Raw genomic sequence first — 20,479 nt, 5'->3', positions numbered from 1 at the left:
TTACTGATTGACTTGAGATCGAGTTCTGCCTATCTCATGTTGACCTGCAGGTGTGTACAAACACTAGCAAATTCATTTTTCCAAGGAGTGGTCTGCCTGAGCTCCTGGTAGCAAATGGTAGTGCCCAATTAAACTGGTCTTGCATAATTTCTGAGTTCAAACTAAAGGCACTGCCATGGTTGCTGTAATGTTTGGGGAAGCTCGCTCATCCATGTTACAAAGTTTTTATCTTTTGCAAAGGCTGTTTCATGAATCCTGTTCCCTGCAGCTCTGGAGCGGGATGAACGGATGGTACTTCTCATGCCTCTGCATAGGTTGCACCCATCAACCAGTTCAAGCACCGTGGTATCTTTGCTACAACAAGAAATTGCTGTGGAACAGATGAAGGCATGGATTCACTTCCAATGAACCAGCAGACCTGCTGTTAAGGGGAAGTAAGGTGATCCAAAATGCACAGGCAGAGCAGATGTTCCTTGCTTACTAGTGTAAAAAATGTGATGGGATCCTGGGGCAGCACAGCTACAACGCACTGGGCTGTCTGTTACTCATACCAGAGTGCAAGGTGCCCAGCTTGGAAGATGTTTATCATCATAACGCAGAATTGTCAGGGATATGTAGCTAGAGTGCAGAAGGATAGATCTCCCATCAGGAAATGACAGCTTTGCGCTGCAGTTTTGGCATAAGCGAACTACGGGATTTGTGTACTGATGTACTTTCTGACTGAGACTAAACAGAGTCAAAGGATTTCCCACAGATGAAGAGGGATTCATTTTTACATGAATAATCTTCCTCCTACCTGTCTGGGGAGCATAGGTGGAAGGAAAGCAGTATCTGTGCAGCACTAATCTCTGACTCATTTGCAGCTGTCATAAACTGCTCCGACATCTGGTGGAGGAGTTGCTGACACACAGGAGCTCCAGACAAGGATTTGGATCACAGAAAGGTGATCACCAATAGATTCCTTATGTCCAGTTCTCAGGGTCTGTGCCCCCAGAGTGGCTCAGCCATGCATTATGAGGCTGGTGAAAAATAAAGGAAAAAAAGAAGAATTTTACTTGTTTGTTGAAAAAGTTGGGGTATGATTCTGTAATGTAGAAAAAAGCCTCTCTAAGGAGTGCTGGGTTTGTTTCTCAGTTAATTTACAAATGTTATATTTTTAACTGTTTTTAAACATGCTTTTCAATTCATGTTCTTGAATTTGGGTGCAATTCTAGGGAGAGATGCTTGAAATTAAATTGTTGGCTCTCTGTGCTCTGTGGTAACTCTAACCCTCTACTAGGCAGAAGAGAACATGCAGCTGGGGTGCAGACAGCTGTCATCTGAAAGCCGTAACACAGGAGTGCATCCCAGGGTATCACATCCTCCATGACAGGACTTGTCCTCCTGAGCAATTCCCTGCTGTCTTTGCTGTTCACCAGCCACCTTCAGCTGAACAGCACCTAAGCTCTCAATAGGCAGACTGACACCTTCTCAGTCATGTTGGTTATCTGAACTGCCCTGCTCTTAGATCTTTTCCTTGACATCCTTCCTGCTTCAGTTCTCCAGCAGCAGAGAGCAGGGGGTTGTGCTTTCCCTACTTTCTTCAAGTAAAGAGGGTGACCTTTTGTTTCCTTCCCAAGACCCAGGAGAGCCACTATATTAGAACTCAGTAGCTGTATCCAGCCAGACCTGGTGCAGCTGCGTGAGAGGTGTTGGGGCCTGTCATTAATTGTGGGGGGAGGTAGATAGGAAAGAGGAAGAGTGTAACTGGAGAAACTCATATGTTTTCCCTCTCCATTGACCCAGGATAGGGGGAGCTTGAAGAAAGGCCAATTGCTGTTTTTGACTTGAAACTCCCCAGTGTTTAAGTTGAGACACAAAGAAGAGAGGTGCTCCTTGCATTTGACCAACTATGTAGCAGCACCAGCTGCTCTCAGACAGCCTCCTAGTACAGTAACAGTTGTGCTCCATCCTTTTCTGCAACACTTCATTTGCATCCATGTCTGAAATTTTTCCCCTTCTGAAGGACAGGTTTAACAGCAGAATTTGATGGATTTAGTGCTACACAGTCCTGGCAAGGGAGACCTGTGGAAATTTCATACTCTGTTAGCAATAACAAAAGTGCTGTTTTGTCTTCTTTACCAGTAATCTGATTCATCGGGAATAAATGCAGCCTTCGGTTTCTAACCGGACTCATGATTAGTGACCCATGAAATGGGACAGGACTGACATTGCCGTTTCCATGCTGTTGAGGCAAAGAGCAAGCCTCAAAAAAACCCAAATTCACATGTTAAAAACAAGCAATACCAATGGGATTTATATGATTCTGTTTTACTCAAGATTACAGTCAAATACCATTTTCCAATGAACTGACACAATCACGTTAGTAGTTGTGCTGAGCCTACACACACTGTCATGTAGTCATATTAATATGAGAAATTTGGGAAAGTATGCTCTCTAGAAAGTACTATTTGTGGTGCTGCATTAGCAACAGTATTGGTAGCACTTCAGGAACTAATCCAATTCCTTGAACAAAGTTTTCAGGAGATTTAAAAAAATATGTATGTTTTTTAAAGAAGTATGTACTTGACGCTGCTCATAAGGAAAGCAGACAGCTGTGCACTTGGAGCTGGGTTTCCCACTGTGCTGCAGGAGAGGTACATCAATCGAACTGGAATATCACTAGTGGGAGGCAGACCCTCTGTCTTTGTACCTGTACTCTTCTGTGGCTTCAGGTGTTAGCAACATCTGAAGGGAATAAAAGCCTGCCATGACAGTGCATGGAAAGGTCCCGGAACAATCCTGGCCGCTATCTTTGGTAAAAAAAGTTCAGGCTTAAGGAGGGAACTTAAACATCACACAGTGCAGTAAGGCATCATTAAATCACCAAGTTAGCTCCATCATCCTTCTGCTGTCAGTCAGCTGTCCTGCTGAACAGAGACGTGTTATCTTTTTTTTACAGCATTTTTGAGTATTTTAACTAATTCACAAGCTCCCTCTGCTGGGCTTCCAGCATAGGAGGGTAACGGCAAAGCTCCTGTTAGGTTGTTTGTAGACTGACCCATTTTTTCAGCTTATTTTTGACACTTTCTACAGCATCAGAAAAAGCATATGATTAAATCAATGTAAATGGATTTTTCGAAGTGTGACAGAGGTTTGATGTGTTAGGTGCATATTAAATTTTTTATCTGCATAGAAGAAGGCTTTTTCCACAGTAATGTAAGTGTAGCTATTACCTCCCAGAAGTACTGATCCACCTACAAAAAGATAATGATACTTAGCATTTAGTAATGCCTTCTGTTACTTACATAAAGGAAAGAGCTCTAAGAAAATAAATACAGATCTTTTAAAAGAATTAAAAGCTTACAGTCCTCAAATATACTCAATACAGTATGCAGTGGTTTTCAAAAGGCAAATCATGAACCAAGGGGCTTGCAGCCAGCATTCAGAGGAATGATGAGGTGCTGAAAGTGTTATTGTAATCAGAGCAAAGAAGAGCTAGTCCTGTCTCTTTCTGCCTAATGCTCAAGGTCAAGATTTCTGTCTACAGTTTTTGAAACATATCTAGGGCCTAGCATTGTCATAACCAGTCTATTATGAAATCTGTCTTAGCAGATTAAAAGGAGTTGTGGAATTATTTACTTCCAACTAAACAATCTCAGGTTGAGAAAAACTGCTAACAACAAAAAATGATGATGTCCTGTGATCGCTGTAGACGTAGCACTTCCTTGATGACTTTTAACAGGGATTTACTGAATAAAGTACCTGCCTTAAATAATTCACAAATATGTGGAGTGCCTTAATGGGAGAAGGCATGCTGTCTGCAGTGGCACAAGAGAAAAAACTGAGAGACTTTAGAAACAATCACACTTACTTTTTTTTTACTGTTAGTAGGGCTTCTAGGCACAGGCAGTAATACAAATAGTAAGTATTCTAGCCCTGCTTAAGTATTGTGCTTAAAGTAAAAGGCATATGGGAACGCAGCTGTTACCAGTGTGAGTGGAACAGTTATTTAACAGTGCACAGCATCACTGGACAATGATTTAAAACAGAAATAAAGAACTCCACCAACCAATTGATATGGAAATTGCAGAGGAAATGTGGAATGCATGTATTCCAAACTTTGGTCTAGTGAGGGGACTAAAATGATCACTTCTAATGCGATAGGATAGGTTGTGGTGTCTTTAAAAATACAAAAAGAGTTAGCTGAAATATTAAACCACCAGCAATATATCTCTTAGTGTCAGTAGTCTTTTGGCTAAGTACTGACATGATAAAGAATAATATTACCTACTGTGTAGCCAGCTCGTATTAAATGACATTCAAGAAGTTTCTCAAAAAATGTGGCTATCTCAAGCATGAAATCTTTTTCTGGGTAGCGTATTCTCATATTGACTTTATTCTTCATCAAAGCCTCTGACAGCTTTCACCAGAGGACATGATATCAATATGCAGTTTATCCTTTCAAAGCCTTTGGGATGATCAGACTGTTTCTTTGCCATCCCTAATTAAACATATTGCTTCAATAATTCCCAGGGGCAAGGAGGCATTGTGACTGCACTGAAATGAAAATGAACTTTGGAGAACCACGGCTACACCATCTGTGATTATGATTAATGCATTCTATTATTGTTGTTTTGGTCATAAGCTTTTAACTGTTTTATTAAAGATGTTGTGAGGGAGCATCCAGAGACTAGCCACAGATTTTATTTCTTGGCAAGGTGAAAGAAATCGGAGAAGGTTTTAACATGGATTTGGTTGAAATAAAATGTAGCAAGCTGATGGAGATCTTTAATGTGATCTCTGATCATTCAACCTTTGGAAGGCCACTAATGATGGTAAGTGAGGGTCTCTGTTCCAGCCAACCATTTCCTGAAATAAGGATCAAATTCAAATCCTTCATATTTAAGAGTTTTGAAAACAGGCAGCAGCCCTACAATGACTGGATGGAAACACTTGGTAAGAGATATCTGGAGTCAGCACAAAAATTGTCTATTTAGCTATTAGTTAGGACACATCTCCTACCTGCCTTAAGCGTGCAGGTTAGTCTCAGTGGCCAGAGAGAAGTTTGTTTTCAAGATAACCAGGTTATCTTCTTTTCCATTTTCTTTGGTAATGTGGAAGTGGGTCAAGATGGGTTGATCTCTACCATCCTTTGTAATAATAATTTTAAATACTAATTTTTCATCTGATTTTGCATGTGGGCTTTTTTGCATTCTGAAAAAGAGGTGATTTTCAGCAGCATATTTCATTATGCCAGCCGAAAGAGTATACTATCTGTACACTTAAGTAATCATAGTCCTTAAGTGTTTGACTTTTTACGCTTACTTTGTATTAGAAAATGGTGAACAATGCATTTCTTGCTAGCTGATACTTCTGCAGCATTGTGCAAGGCTGGATTTGGGTAGAAGTTTAAATCCATTTTAAATACACAATCAGCATTTTAAAATAGTCAATTCAATTTTAAAATTAAACACGCTGAACATAAAAATATGCTTAGCAAAACATGGTTTGTATTGAAAGCCAATTGATTTATTAAGTAAAGGAACTACTGCATACAGAAAATGAACTGATTATGATTTTTCTAATCAGCGTGCCTTTGCGTTCCAGAATTACAACTAGGAGAGCTTATCCTTCCCATTTATCTTTAAAGGGTTACCTTACTTACTAATCCTTTTACAAAGTATAGGATTTGGAGGACTAGGTCCCGAACTGCAGGACAGTGAAGTGAGAGCTCTGGAGAGAACGCAGTGTGTCTCACTGCGTCTCCGATATCCTCATTTGCTTAGGATTTAAACCATTTCTTTAAATTCAGTGAAGCTATAACAATTCATTTAAAAATGACTGGAAATTAGTGAAGACTCCAGATGTTAACGGCTTATTTACTTCTACTGCAGTAACACTAAAGAACAATAATTAAGATCAGAAGTAGACTGTTCTCCAGGTTGTACAAATATCATAGTCATTTGGAGCAGCTGTAATAAAATGCCTTGTTATCAGGGAGCAAGGTAAGATAGACAACCAAGATTTTTTCAGCCATTAGTTTTCAGTCATGTTCTAAGTGACATTAATTATCCGTAGCATCGTTTACATGTCAAATGAATGTAGTTGATAACAGATGTTGCCTCCATACTTAAAGCTAACAGTATTTTTTAAACTTGAAGAATTGTAAATCCTATGATAATACAAATTATAGCAAACCCAAATGTGTTCAGAAACATTTTAAAGACACGATCTTCCAATTAGTTTTAGGATTACTGTTTGTCCTGTTAAGGGTATTTCTACAGCCTTTTTTCTGCCTCATATTGCCTTTTTTCTCTCAGCTCTCTTTTCATAAGTTTAATTATTTTTCTTTGCAAAGTACAGCTGCCATACAGGCTTTCCCCGAAAGCCAAAACACGACTTCAACTGAATTATTTTAATGACCTAGGTATTGGTCAGTGACGTACAGGTGTGGCCGACGCAGAGGAAATCGCTGATGGTTGGGGTGAATTGCGTATCATTAGAGCTGTAGTCAAAACCTGTAGAACTGATTCCTCACTGAATGCTTTAGGTCAGTAACTTGAAAAAGTTCATGTCTGGTGAAATGTATAATCTGTCAATCTTACTTTTGACACCACTACAAGGAAGGTATTAGTCATTTCTTAGGATTGCATTAAAGGCAGTGTTGACCTGTTCATGGTGATAAAGTTCCATAAACATAGCTAGTCTCTCTTCATAGAAACCTGTCTTGCACTTCACTTTTCTTAGCATTTTCTTGAAGTAAGAAGGCCTGATTCTTTTACTAAGGTGTTTCTGAACCAATATATGTGGTATTGATTTTCAGTAAAATGCAGTAACCTCTTCCTTGCTTCCTCTTTTTGATATTGTCAGAAAAATCTGTCTAGCTCAGTATGTCCCAATAAAGCCTGTAACATTTACTTCTTCTGTAGGTCTGTTTTCCTTTGATTTCCAATGTCTCCTCCCCCTTTCTGGAGGCTGTTGTTCTGCAGCTTCCTGGTGCTTGTTGTCAGCTTCCATCAGGCTGATGGATCTCTGGGATGGAAAAGCAGGAGCTCTTAGTGAACCTCTTTTCACCTCATCTGTGCAGCTAAAGATTTGACAATCACTTTCCTGAGATGGGATGAAACTCTGTTTTTTTAGAAACATTATGTAAATGTGCTGGTTTATGTAAGGAACTCTTCATAAGGTTGTATATTGCAGCATGTTGATAAGATTAAAGGCAGTACTTTGTCTTGTGTGCCAGCAAGATAGCAGAGTCCTGAAAAATGTCTAAAAAAGAAAATTATTGTAATAGACTTGGTGTTTGTTTTGATGTTTCTGTTTAGGTGCTGACCCCAGCACAAATAAAATCAATTTGCCTGGCCATACTAGAATCAGGAAAGCAGTACGCAGTGAAGAAGAGGAAACCATTCCCACTCATGTATTCCTACTATGGAACAGAGTATCTTGGTGAGTAAAACATGCCAACAGCTCTGAAAGTGATGCTGTGTGTAGATGCTGAGCCAGTAGACACTTCAGAAATGAAATATATAAAACCTACAGTGTGGGATTTCTTCCGACTTGAGTTGGGACCATCCAGCCTCCTAAAACCACTAAGTGGGACTGAGGAGCTGGAGGGAAGGACCGATGCTGCCTCATGCTGGGGAGCGCAGGAGGTGCCTGGGCTGCACCAGGGGAGCAGCAGGCAGCAGCTTCATTCCCTCTCCTCCTTTCTGCGCTGGTAAATCTGCCCTTCCCAGATGGAGGCAGCGAGGTGCCCATGCCTGTGTGGAGAAGATTACCAGAGACAACTCTCAGGGGATGTTATTTGTTAGCTGCTGTTGCCACATAGGGACTTGCAGAGCGTGTTTTGGCCATAGCAGTGCAACTCAAGCTTATGGTCAGCTCCTACCCATTGTGAGCAGCTTAGCCGCCCCTCATCCAACGCAGTGGTGAAAGGTCATTGAGCAGGTCCCTAGTGGGAGTCCTCAAGGCACAATATCACTGCAGAAATCATGAGATTGGTTTGCAGATGTTATTGAGCTCTGTGGCAGGGGAGCAGAGGGTGAAGTCACTGCGTGGTGCCGCTCCACAGTCCCTGGCAGGTATCGACAATTCTTGCACTGAAATTCAGGTTTTAGGTGACTGACACTGTCAGTCAGTAACTGGGAATACCATTTATGGTCCAGTTTCAATTTGTGTTCAACGAAGAGTTAAGAATAATGCTCCAGATTCAATAGCGTGTCAAGAAGAACAACCTGAATCAGTATTTGGTTTAGGTTCAGTTTAACTTAATGCACTGAGGTTCAGTCATATCACAGTGAGAGCAGAAAAAGTTCATCTATATTTTTGCATAGCTAAGGGAACTGGAAGAGACAGCAGTAGTAACAAATCATTGTGTCATGCACCTAGAATGCTTTTATCCCAAGCACTATTGTAATATGCATAAAGAAGATGAAAGAGCCTTGCACTTGACAAGGAAATCAGTCCCAAGGGAAAATTGCCGTGCAATGGAGGTAGGGTCTAAACCTATCCTCTAATTTGACTGTTTCTGTTCTTTACAGGTGCAGCACATGGGCTTTCATCAATCCTTCAGATGTTGCTTTCCTATTATGAGTACCTGCAGCCAGCAGATCAGGAGCTTGTGTGGCAGAGCGTTGATTTTCTTATGGACCAAGAACAGAACAGCAACTGGCCTCCTGAGCTGGGAGAGACAATCGAGCGGGAGAATGAGCTTGTACACTGGTGTCATGGAGCTCCAGGTTCTTTTCCCATTGATCCTTTGAGTAGCCAGATGCCGATCACATTGCTTTTCCCACGTTAGGTGATTCCAAGTACAAGATAATCCCAGCTTCAATTTCACTGCTTTTGATGTTTTATGAGATACAAGCAAACTATTCAGGCACTTTTTTTTCCAGTTAAGAGTGTTTTATTTATTATTGAGTGGTTTATTTATTTTTTAACAGCTGGAAGGGTAGGTGTATTTTCTGTCTTAAAAGCATGGGTGATCACGGCTGAAAGAATTTGGGTGATCCTGAACTGTATGTTTTCCGTGCTTCCTCCCTTTTGTGACAAGACATCAAAGAATGGTACAGCTGAGTCAAAAGGCAGCATATGGCTGGACAAAGAAATAGTATGTGATAGAACACAGACACAGACACATCTGTGAGTTTTGGGAAGGCTTTCAGAATAGCTTCCTCCCACCCCCATCAGAATCAAAGTTCAAGCTGTACTTATCACATGGACAATGCATAAATTTGACCAAAGTATTTTCATGTGAAGGGGAGTTTGTACTAGCAAGGGGCATTTTTTCTGAGAGTCACCCATATAAAACTGCTTTTCAAAGGGAAGAGAATCAGTCCTTAGTTTGGGTTCATGAGGTAGGGCTGATGCCCATCAGTTCAGAATCTGATCCTATACATTAGCAATTTTGGCAAGTAATGGTGTATATTGAAATTGCTTTTTTACCCTCAGGCAGAATTTTGTTGCTAACTAGTCATACTGGCTTGGCAGCATGAACCTAGAAGGTAACAGAAAAACTTACTTTTATTAAAGAATGTCCATGAACATTGGGGCATTGCTTTTAAAGGTGCTCTATTTAAATTACAAAGAGTACATTATAATTAGCACCCCTTTTTGCCGGCATAAAGAAGTTACTTTAGGAAACATTTAGAGACATGTAAAAGCATTAATTGCTGTTGTTCTTCCGCAGAAAATTCTTTATCCATCACTGGTCTTGGGTAACAACGCACACGTAGTTTACAAAAACATTCTTCAGTTACTTCAGTGTATCATTATATTCAGACCACAAGTGAGCTACTCTAAACATTTCCTTAGGTGCTTGATTTGGTTATGTGTCAAATGCATTGTTTTAAGGTTACCATGAATGGAGCTGTGCAGTGCTCTGTTGAAGATTAGGATTAATTTATTTGAATCCCCGCTAAAGATAAGCCAAATAGCTTTTTTTTTTTTTTTAACAGATGTTAGTATGCATAACTGTTTATAACTAGAATAAAGCAGCATGGGCCCCACTGGAAAAAAAAGGCAAATTTATTTTTCTCATTCAGTAAAAATTGTATCTGTTGCCAGTGTAAGAAATTATCTTGCCCATCCTCGTGTTTCCGTCAGCATAAATAGGTGAGGTGAATGGGGATTTGAAACCAGTAGAAGACAGTGCTGAGAGTTTACTGTTTTAAAGGCAAAAATGTGACTACTGTTTTAAATTGGTGAGAGACTAGAAATGTTAGAGTAAACCCTGAAATTCAATAATGCATTGAAAAGATGGAAAGTGGTGTTGTCACAGGAACTGGATAAGTACATCTTACTGTATGCTTCTTATCATACCAGGTACTCCCCCCTCCACATGTAGCATATAGATGTGTAACGCTGACATGTGCAGAGCACAAGACCGCGGTTTTTTTAGTGGTGTATTAATCTTTATGTTCTTATGTGTTCTACGAAACCCTTGGCCTACTTATCACAAAAGACAATCTCACTGCTGTTTTCCCAGGCATTGCATACCTGTTTGCCAAAGCTTACTTGGTTTCCAAGAAGCCTCAATATCTGGACACTTGCATCCGCTGTGGAGAGCTAACTTGGCAGAAAGGCCTGTTGAAGAAGGGACCTGGAATATGTCACGGAGTGGCTGGTAGCGCTTATGTGTTCCTGCTGCTGTATAGGCTCACCGGAAACTCAAAATACATTTACAGGGCGCAAAGGTTAGCGTTCCTGCCTTTTGGGAATACCGGGAAGTTTCAAGAACACTTATAAAGCTGCTCAGAGTCTGTGATCACCACCCTCTGATGTAACCTGAGTATTTAAACCTCAGGTGCAATTCTGCCTGTGAGCTGTGGGGCAGGCACGCTCTGCGGGGAGCCCTGCAGTCCTGCATCCAGGCTGCCTGTGGTCGGAGAAGCATCAGGTTCTCCCGGGCTCGCTCCCTCCCTGCCTGTGAGCCCACACTCCTTCGCAGGGAACCGGGGCAGATGGGGAGGAACGGCCCGCATCCAGGTCTCATCCTGACATGGGGTCAGAACAGCCAAGTGGCGTACCCAAGTCCACGAGCAGAGTAAAATGTGATGCTGTTTGTTATATTGATTTGTTCTGATCTTTAGAGCATTTAACACTATCCCTTACCACTAAACATGGAAAATAAGTATATATAAATATATATAAAGTATATATAAATAACCTTCTTTGCTGTTATTTTACTGTTTTTTAGTTTATCATTCCCAGCATTAGCCAGTTCGACATTGTACGATTCGGCTTAGCTAGTGGGTTTAATTCTATTTTGTCCTGATGCAAGCAAGTATATCCCACTGAAAATTCTGTCACAGTGCTGCAGTTATCTTTAATTTTATTTCTGTAATTTACTATACGTGTTTAAAAAGATAGTATTAATTTTTTGTTACTGTTTTCCCTGCAGCATAGAATAATGAGGGGAAGTGGTATAGTAAGTAGGGTGACTTATTTTCAGCCGTTTGCTTTTAAGTGAGGACATGCTATTTGTGCAGTTATTTCAGCATTACAGAATTCGTTGCATCGACGTGAAACATTGCTTGCATCCTGCTGAAATAACAACTGAGATAGAAGTTATTAAAAAGTATTTGTTTAATAATATGTCTCATAGACACCAGAAAAAGTTTATAGCTCTCAAAAAAGCATAACACATTTACAGATCACAAAGGTTTGGCTTTTCTAGATCTCATGGACTTCAGTTTATCGTGGAAATCAGAGAGTGTAAAATTTCCACATAGGGTTAAATAATGAAGATTCTACTTTTTTTAACCACTGAATATTACTAAAATTATGCTTTCAAACAAGTAAGTAGACATACAGGGACACCAAATAATAATAAACTTACTTTTTTTTTTTTATGTTTTTTAGGTTTGCAGAGTTCTTATTTACAGAAGAATTTAAGGCTGGCTCCCGGGCATTAGAAAGTGTATATAGTCTGTATGAAGGCTTCTCGGGAACTGTGTGTTTCCTGACTGACTTGCTGCAACCCAACCAAGCCGAGTTTCCTCTCTTCAGCGTCTTTGTCTAGAGAGTAACACCCTCCAGGGCCACATCCTGGTGGCAACGGGAGAGGGCACCGGCCGTTTCACTTATTTGTCAAGAGAGGCTATTTACAAAACAAGACAGTGGTACCACTAGTGCTAGCCTTAACGTAGCTGGGAGTCGGGTGAAAAAAGAAAATACACTGGGGCTTTGGGAGGGAAGTGTGTGGTCAAAAAAAATGGGTCAGGGAAGAGATTGAATCCAATGTGGTAGATATTTAGCTGTAATAAGAAGCAAAACCTAATTACTCAACTGAGAGAGAAAGGGGCATTATCAAACTTAATTTGGTGGTTACACAGGAGGAAAAAAAAAGGCAAGCTAGAGTTACAGGGACATGCAAAGAAGAAACAGTGATGCATCCAGTAGGTTTTAAAGAGAGACCTGCAAAAACAAGTCTTCATGCAGCGATGCACTTATTGGGGTGGGCGTCGTAGGCACGACACTACACTGCACAAAGGCAAAATCTGGGATTTTTTACCTAAACCACATCTACTAGTTCTAGTATCATGTATTAGAAATACCCGTATCTTGGACCTCTTTCATCTTCTGTGCATATAATGATAGTTGTAGATAGCTGTATATTCAGCCTGCAGTTTCACCAGTTCATTTCAGCTAGTGGGGTTTCATGTGTGTAAATGAGAACTGAATCTGACCCTTCCTTTCAGAGCTCAGTCAGTGGCGAGGAGCTGGTCTCCTCACTGATCTACAGTAACCGTGTCACTTCTTGCCAATACTTCCCCTGTCACAGGGAAGGTGAGTGGAGCCATGGAGAAGACTTGGATCGAAAAGTTCTATAGCAAAGATACAGCGGGCAGATGCTTTCTTCACGGTACAGTATTGCTAGATAAGTATTGCGCAGTGATACAAAAGCTTCCTTTAAAAATTAATTACTTATAGTGGCATTTCTGAACAATAACTTACATACTTCAGATAATGGAAAATCTATTTTCCTTGATGAGTTGTTCACTACAAACCCTGCAAACTGAATGCAAACCTTGGATGGCATCCTGATCTTAAGAAAAACCTGATAAAACTCAAAATTGCTTCTTTTCCTGGTTAACAAAATAACATACATGCCCAAATGATTTGTAGCTGTAGAAGTAAATGGGTTGCTCAACACTAGTTGCACTAATGCTTAAGGTTGCACTTATATGCTGGTTTATATGTATTATATGTATGTCATGGTACTTGAAAGCTAAAGAAAATGCTAACATAGGTTTACTAAAAAAACTATAAAATCAATATCTGTATGTAAAATATATTTACTACTTATTTATTTTTAATTATATGGGAATAATGTTATGCAATTACCTTTAAAGACAGACTGGGAAGATCAGTATGTCAAAAATTGCAACTACAGTGAAAAAGCTGACTTCCATGCACTGCCAAACAATGCAGTCTCTCTTCCTGCATTCTCAGCTGGACGAGATTACAGTTTCTTTATTTTTAATGTCTAATGGATTAAAGTTCCCATTTAACTTCAGCGGACCTTGATCAGGCTCTGAATTGGAGCCAGGTCTTGCAATCCTTCCACATTTTAATATGGTAATCCCATTCCTATTCTTGCCACTGTTATTTTAATGAGATGACTTGCATTATTAATGAGCTGCAGATTAGGATTTCTGCTATTTTGTCTTGCACTATGCAGCTCTAATTAATTACTTAATCATAGAAGGAACCGTATTTCACTGATGAATAAAGCAATGCAGTTCTGTATCAGCTTGTCAGGAATTTAGGGATTTTTTGGTGCATGGAAATGTTAAAATTCAACATACGGTTGTTATGTGTTTATTATTTGTGGGATAAAAGGTCTTTTAAGAAAGCCATTAATGTCACTTACTTGTTACTCTCAGCAGTGAGATGCGTACACATAGGAGGATGTATTTCACAGGGAGGTATATACATGTGAGGCTAAATCAAAAAAGTCAATGGAGACGTGCATGTGCTCTGCCCAGCCATGTTTAAATACTCCAGTTAGATCAGAGCAAAGTCAACTGTCGTAGTGAAGATCCTAAGTCCATTAGGATTCTTCTCTAGTTGCTTCGTGTAATAATCACAGGTTGGAAGGCAAGTGTCTAATGTATTTCATAACTGGAACCTTTTAAAAAAATGTTTAAGGAAGGTAAAACTTGGCCTATCCACCTCTTCCCTGTGGTCAATAGCTTTTCAGTCTCAATTTTTATTACAGGGGAAAGTCACTCTGCTGAAACATGTAAGTAACGACGTTTGTGCCAGAGCATTTAGATGGCTACTGTAACTGTGTTCTCTCTTACTGGAAGACAGAGAAATAGGTTTTGCCATGATCTGGACTCAGGCCGTTGCAACCCTACATTTATTGCCAATCATTTTATTTAGAGATGCAAACATAAACCAGAAACACCTACTGTTTTGATAACTACACAGTCAAAAAACCCCAAACAACTCCAAACTTAAGCCTTAACAGAATTTACGCATATCAGCATAGTAATATGTCCCCGGTGCCTACTTTTTAATTATCACTGGGCCACAATATTTGTTTCCTGTTAGTTATTTCTCAGGAGGCGCTCAAAGAAAATCTTTGCCAAAACCTCAATAAATCTAGAGCACAATAAATCAATACAATAACTTAGCTCCTAACCAAGTCATGAATGCTGATATTGTAAGATATACCACATACGTGTTAAAATTTACCATAATAGGTGTAAATAAAATCACTCCATTTTATTATGCTTAACTTCTAACAACTGTTTTTGCATTTACCTTTCAACATAATTCTTCATAGATGGCAGGAGATGATATACATTAAGAACTCAGTGTCAGTTTTGTAGTGGTTTTCCCTCAGTGTCTCTTTGTCAAATGAATTCCTTCTGATTTACATTGGGAGGAGGCTCTGCTCCACTCTGTGCTGTGTTCAGCAGCACCTGCAAAAGAATCTTCTCTCCCTGCAACCCTTCTCCATATGAAGCCTCATTTGATTAGTCCTCTGAGAAGGAATATAGTTATCTGAGTAACCGTTAGCCCATCCACCAATGAGAAAACCCATGCAACCACCCAGTTTTCAAAATCTAGATCCCAAACCTCTCTCTCTGCAAGTTACACGAGTTCAGCACCGACCTCAGGAAGGGCAGCGCGCAAACTTTGCTTACTGACACTTAAGACCAGTAACATAAACATCCAGTCTCATGGGATACACCTTGTACAATCTTGGAACATAATTATTCATCTGTTTCATCAGACATGGCCGTTTGAGCTCATTCTTAGAGCTTCGTGGCTTTTCTTACCTGACTTAGCTGGGTTAAGGTGGCTACTCGATGCGCTGTAATCGCAGCTTCTGAGCATGGTTTAAATACAGCCCAGGGCATTTCTGAAATTACCAATCATTAAATGAGAAGGGTTTTTTAAGCTTTTTCCTCCTCCTAATTGTCTATCTGCTTTTTTCCTTTGTACTATATATGCTGTTACATACATGCTGTTGCAATCTTTGTTCCTTCTAAGACATTGACAGGAAAGCTACCTGAGTAGAGCTGTCAGCACTTTTCAGTGTAATAAAAAAATAAGGTCCTTTGTGTTCCCTCCTTACTGCTTTGAGACATCGATCGTGCAACCTTTGCTAGACATTCTCAGCTGGATGCTGTCTCCTCCTGCTCCCGAATCAGGCCCTAATAGACTGAAAAAGTGTATTCCTGAACAGATTCTGCCATGGTGCTGTGACAAAAGTCTGTGTTACCAGAAACTTGAGAAGCCTCTTTTGAAGTGTAAAACACAAGTTACTACGTCACGTTTGCGCATTACTTTCTTGACTGTGTTTCGTTTCTCAAGTGTAGGCAATAGGAATTTAAGTGATATAGTAGTATTTCTGATTATGCTGTTAAAGCAAAGAAGATGCACTGTGTGGGTATTGGTGCTTATTTGTGATGTACCTGTGTTTGTGTGGTGCCGTTTGTGAGTAAAGCTGTAGATTACAAATCAGTTTAAGGAGCTATATACTATCTGGTAGGTCATCCATAGATTACTGTCATGGAATGATTTTGAAGGAAACTAGATCTGTAACGTCTAGATTTAGTGATCTCAGGATTCATAGAGCCAGATGCAATAAGTTTCACCAAGAGTACAGTTCTGACAAATACATCTTTTTTCCTGCTACTGACAACTTCTTAGCATGATAATATATTAGTTTTGTGCCACTGCTTTCAATATCTACTTTGTTCGCATCGTTGTTTCCTTCAGTTTCCCTGCCTTTCTTTCCCAACCTATGAATAACTTCAGAAGACTGAGGCAGCAGTCTTTTGTTCTTGAAAATAAGATTGATTAATTTTGTTTAAGAGGGGTGTTCCACTTATTTGCATTACATTATTTTACACTCCCAGGTGGTCTCTTCTCACTGGCTCTGCCATTTCCCACCTGCTACGGAAAAATCATTATACTGTAAAACAACTGTCACTGATGATTTACATCATTAAATAAAACAAAGGGAGACTTTCTAGGGAGCATGTTCACATCTCTAGTATCTCAATAAGACAATCAAAACCAACTGAAATGGCTAAACATCCCAAAATACACATTTAGATAGTTCTAGGAAATATGCACAAATGAATGCAAGTAAAGTGGTCACCCTTTTCACTACTCTGTGAAATTAAGTAATGCCACTTTGATGTTCTAATAATTAGATGGACATGTAGAGAATACTGCAAGAATACTGATTAGTTTTTAAAATACTGTGGAAAAAAAAAAGATGTATTCAGAAACATACAGGTGCAATACGTGCAAATGGAAACTTTCGTAAGCAATCGAATTTTTATACTTATATCATTATCTGCAGATACAGTTGCAGCATCTGTCAACATACTGCACGTTTTATGCAAACAGTGGCCTATTTTAGCATATGCATGCATTTTGAGAATATACCCTTGTTACTTGGACCTATAAGATCCATGGACAGAGTGTATATCTGAGGTCTGCCAGGTAAACCTCAGGTGCGGTAATCTACATACCTTGAATATTCACTGGCATGAGCGCATATTCTGATCTGTAGGAAGATTAGTATATCAGGAATAAGAATTGCCCTGTACATTTTAAAGAGTAATCTTCCTGTGAAGAGCTACACTGATGAGCAATTGCTGGATAACAGCACAGTCTGTATTGCTCTGAGAAGACATTTCAGTTAACATAAATATCCTGGACTAAGTAGAAAGCAGCAGAAAGCTAAACTGGAAAAAAATAAGAAAATTACCAAAAATTATGTTACTGAGGGAACAACGTACTTCAAAGCCATAAGCCAAAAAAATGCTCAGGGCCCATGAAACAATACAGCAATTTAGGGATGTGAACAGGCATTTTCCTAGAAAATAGCACATTCTGCTTTATTGCACCGACAGTGGTACGCTGTGCACTGTACAGGTTTTAGCTGCCTTGAGCAACACTTCATTGCCATTATAGCAAAGTCATCATATGCTGAAAAAAAGGCTGCCTATGAAGGAGTTGTCTGTAGCTGAACCTACTGCCTACTCCTATCATGTAATGGAATAAAAGTGATGCACACTATCAATGCTTAGGCAGTTAAAAAAAAATAGATGCAAAAAGCCAACGTGCACCAACTGTTTGACCTACCTTTGAGCTGTTAAACCTCCTGACTAATCTGTACCACCAGTGATGCCACTGTTGGTCCTGCACCCTGTGTATTTAAAATTTTACATCATGTTCTGAAAAAAGTCAATTTATAAATAGCAATCTGCGTGAAGATACATAAGGCCATTATTTATTTTTAATACTTACAAGGGAGGCCCCTGTCTGTGTTCATTGCATGACTCAAAGGGAAGGTGGAGGCATTTAGGTCAAGTATAGCAATAATGACTAGAATAGCAGAAAATTAATTAAAACCTCATTTTGCCTAGTGGTATAATGATATTTGAATAAAAGATATGTTATAATGCAGTGATATTCAGCAACAGCACTGCATGACTATACATGCATACTCCCAGACAATTTTATGTAGAAGCCCTGACATCGGGTATACCCCCACAGTGAACAGAAGACAACTCCTATTAAAACATTTAGTTCTACTTCATATAGAAGAGAAAGGGTCTCTGACCAGAAATTTAACTTTGCTTCTGTCTTCATTATCGTGACCTCGCATGAGAGAAGAAAGATTTCCTCTAACAATTTTGCCACTGTTTTGGCCTCCTGTGCTCATTTTAGGGGCCTGACATACCACTGGCTGATGTCAGTGGTGAACCTCCACTTGATTCCAGGCATACAAGGTTAGGTCCTTCCACAGGTGTGAAATAGAGGCAAAACTGCATCATTCTGGGCCCCAAGCCTGCAAACCTTCCTCCACACAGGAGTCCCATGGAATTAGGCTTGTTCATATAGTAGGAGGAAAGCATGAGTATTTGCATACGCAGGGTCATATTTGATAGCAGTTTAATTCCCATTTTCCCTCAGTATGTCTGCAATACACATGAATGCCAACACCAATAAAAAGTACAGGGAATTTAAATGGCATTATTAACAAAGGGTGTTATGTCTAGTTTGTGTTGGTGACGCTTGATTATTCATATATTCCAACATATGGTGTTTGTTTCTTGAGTACATGCCACGCCCTAGATCGGTTTCTCAGTGTAATAGCCATTTGCAGCCATAATATGGTACAGGCCCTATAGAATCAAGATTGATTTGATTCTTTAGAAATGCACCTTATCATTTCAAAGCAGGACCCCTGCTCTTCTGATGTTTTAAACACTGTGATCTTTCAGAATATGTTTATTGTATTAGTTTTGTATTGTAGATTATGATAGAAACTAGATTTTATAGCTTTTTAAAAGCAGTGATAATACTAAGCTCCATAGTGGCAGGACAAACTCTGTGTATATCCATATTATGAATATTAAAGCTGTGATTATATTCTGCCTTAAGTAAAAGCCTAACCTTGAACAGTACAATTTTGCATTGGATTGCTTATTTCCATACTTATCTTTGATAGTGCTGGCAACTCTTCTGGACACGATCATGACTCTGGGCTCCAAAAGCTTTTCAGTGGTACCATGTTATCAAAGGTAAAATCATTCATCTGAGAATCAGATAAAAAATCCAGGCTGCACACAGGAATCAGGTAAAACTACCTCATGGTAGTTTCCCACGAGATAACAGAAGACAGGTTGCTTTTTAGCCTGTAGATTAAAGTTACCCACTTAGGTGTTTATTTTCAGCCTGCTTCAATCCCTGTACACATGGCCTCCTCTCTTTCCAGAAAGACCCCTCCACTCCCCACGAAGAGCATTAGAACATTAAATTCACCTAGGCCCACCAGTAGCAAGTTTCTATCTTTGCCATCATCAGCTGAGCTCAATTAGGGGAGCAGTGGGATTCCAGATTTGCCCATGCAGCAGTTCAAGAAACAGCCCAAACAAAAGGTTACTGGCATTTTTTCTATAAATGTGGTGACAACCTAAGTTGCACTGAAGAACAGTAATAGACATGCAGAAGTAGCCATTGGTGTCATCCCATTAATAGGATAATAGCTTCTCAAACTCCATCTCTTGCCTTCCTGTCATGTTCCTGGTAGCTCTCAGGTCTGTAGCTGATCTGCACCCACCTGGGAACAGGCAAGGAGAAAAACAATCTATCTGCGGGGCATCAGAGCCAGCTGAGCAGGAACCAAGTACCTGCACCAAGAGGAAAGAAGTGGTGGTGATTAGACTCCCCCCCCGTGCAGGACACAGGCACCATCTGCCAACCTGACTTGGTGCCGAGTGATCAGATTCAGGATGGTGTGGAGAGACTGCAAAGGCTTCTCCTGCCCTCAGGCTATTACCTTTTGCTGCTTGTCCATGCAGGCAACAGTGATACCACCAGGGTGACCTTACAGATATCCACATTTATTCCAGAGCTCCGGTGGCAAGGGAGAAAGGCACGGAGTGGTCTCCTGGCTCCTTCTGGTGAAAGGGAAAGGCTCAGGGATGGTTGGCAAATGCCGGCCAACAGCTGGTGTCACAGTGGGGTCCTAGGAAGCTTTGAGGGAAAAGGCCTGACAGGCTAGGGCGAGACCCACCTGCCAAAGTGGTAAAGGAGCAAAAGACAAGTGGTAAAAAGAGCACCTCTATCAGGAGGTTCATTCTCCTGGTGAGGAGGTCTTTGAACCAGGTGCATCAGGGGAGGGTTACCAGGACTCACCTGGTCCAGTCTAGACCAGAGCCTAGGTACCAAGAGTGCCAGGACTTCCAAGAAGAAACAAAAACCCATTTTAATCAGCTATCCCTCAGCTTCTATTGTTGCATGGGGTTATTTTCTCCCAGGTGCAGGACTTTGCCCTTGCCTCCTTCTCTCAGGCTATTTCTCCAGCCTGCCGAGCAGCCCCTCCTTCTCATCGTCTCCACCACCCCACCCCCCCCCCCCACGATCAACACGCACCTTACGGCCAAATGCGCCGTGAGGAGGGGGCGCTTCCCCGCACGCCGCCGGAGGGGCCTTGCACCGCGTGGGC

The 20,479-nt window shown here is 40.4% G+C and overlaps 1 protein-coding gene and 1 long non-coding RNA gene across 3 annotated transcripts in view; one reads left to right on the top strand and one right to left on the bottom strand.

Moving 5' to 3' along the window:
* LANCL3 (LanC like family member 3) overlaps nt 1–12,007 on the top strand; it is a 34,059-nt gene extending 22,052 nt beyond the window's left edge. Inside the window, exons 2-5 of the mRNA XM_064473448.1 lie at nt 7,308–7,431; nt 8,526–8,723; nt 10,472–10,679; nt 11,848–12,007. Of these exons, the coding sequence (XP_064329518.1) occupies nt 7,308–7,431; nt 8,526–8,723; nt 10,472–10,679; nt 11,848–12,007 (690 nt within the window). The remainder of the gene's footprint in view (nt 1–7,307; nt 7,432–8,525; nt 8,724–10,471; nt 10,680–11,847) is intronic.
* Nucleotides 12,008–14,891: 2,884 nt separating this feature from the next.
* LOC135317344 (uncharacterized) lies at nt 14,892–20,347 on the bottom strand. 2 transcript variants are annotated; one of them, XR_010376327.1, is made up of 4 exons: nt 19,811–20,347; nt 19,592–19,661; nt 15,282–19,066; nt 14,892–14,981 (listed from the first exon to the last, which is right to left on the bottom strand). It is a non-coding gene; the product is annotated as an uncharacterized LOC135317344 (long non-coding RNA). The 2 variants fall into 2 exon arrangements; XR_010376326.1 differs by having other exon boundaries at nt 15,282–19,661.
* Nucleotides 20,348–20,479: the final 132 nt, after the last annotated feature.

The sequence above is a fragment of the Phalacrocorax carbo genome, chromosome 1, assembly GCF_963921805.1.
Source record: "Phalacrocorax carbo chromosome 1, bPhaCar2.1, whole genome shotgun sequence".
NCBI lineage: Eukaryota > Metazoa > Chordata > Aves > Suliformes > Phalacrocoracidae > Phalacrocorax > Phalacrocorax carbo.
This window is presented reverse-complemented; position numbering and strand designations above follow the sequence as displayed.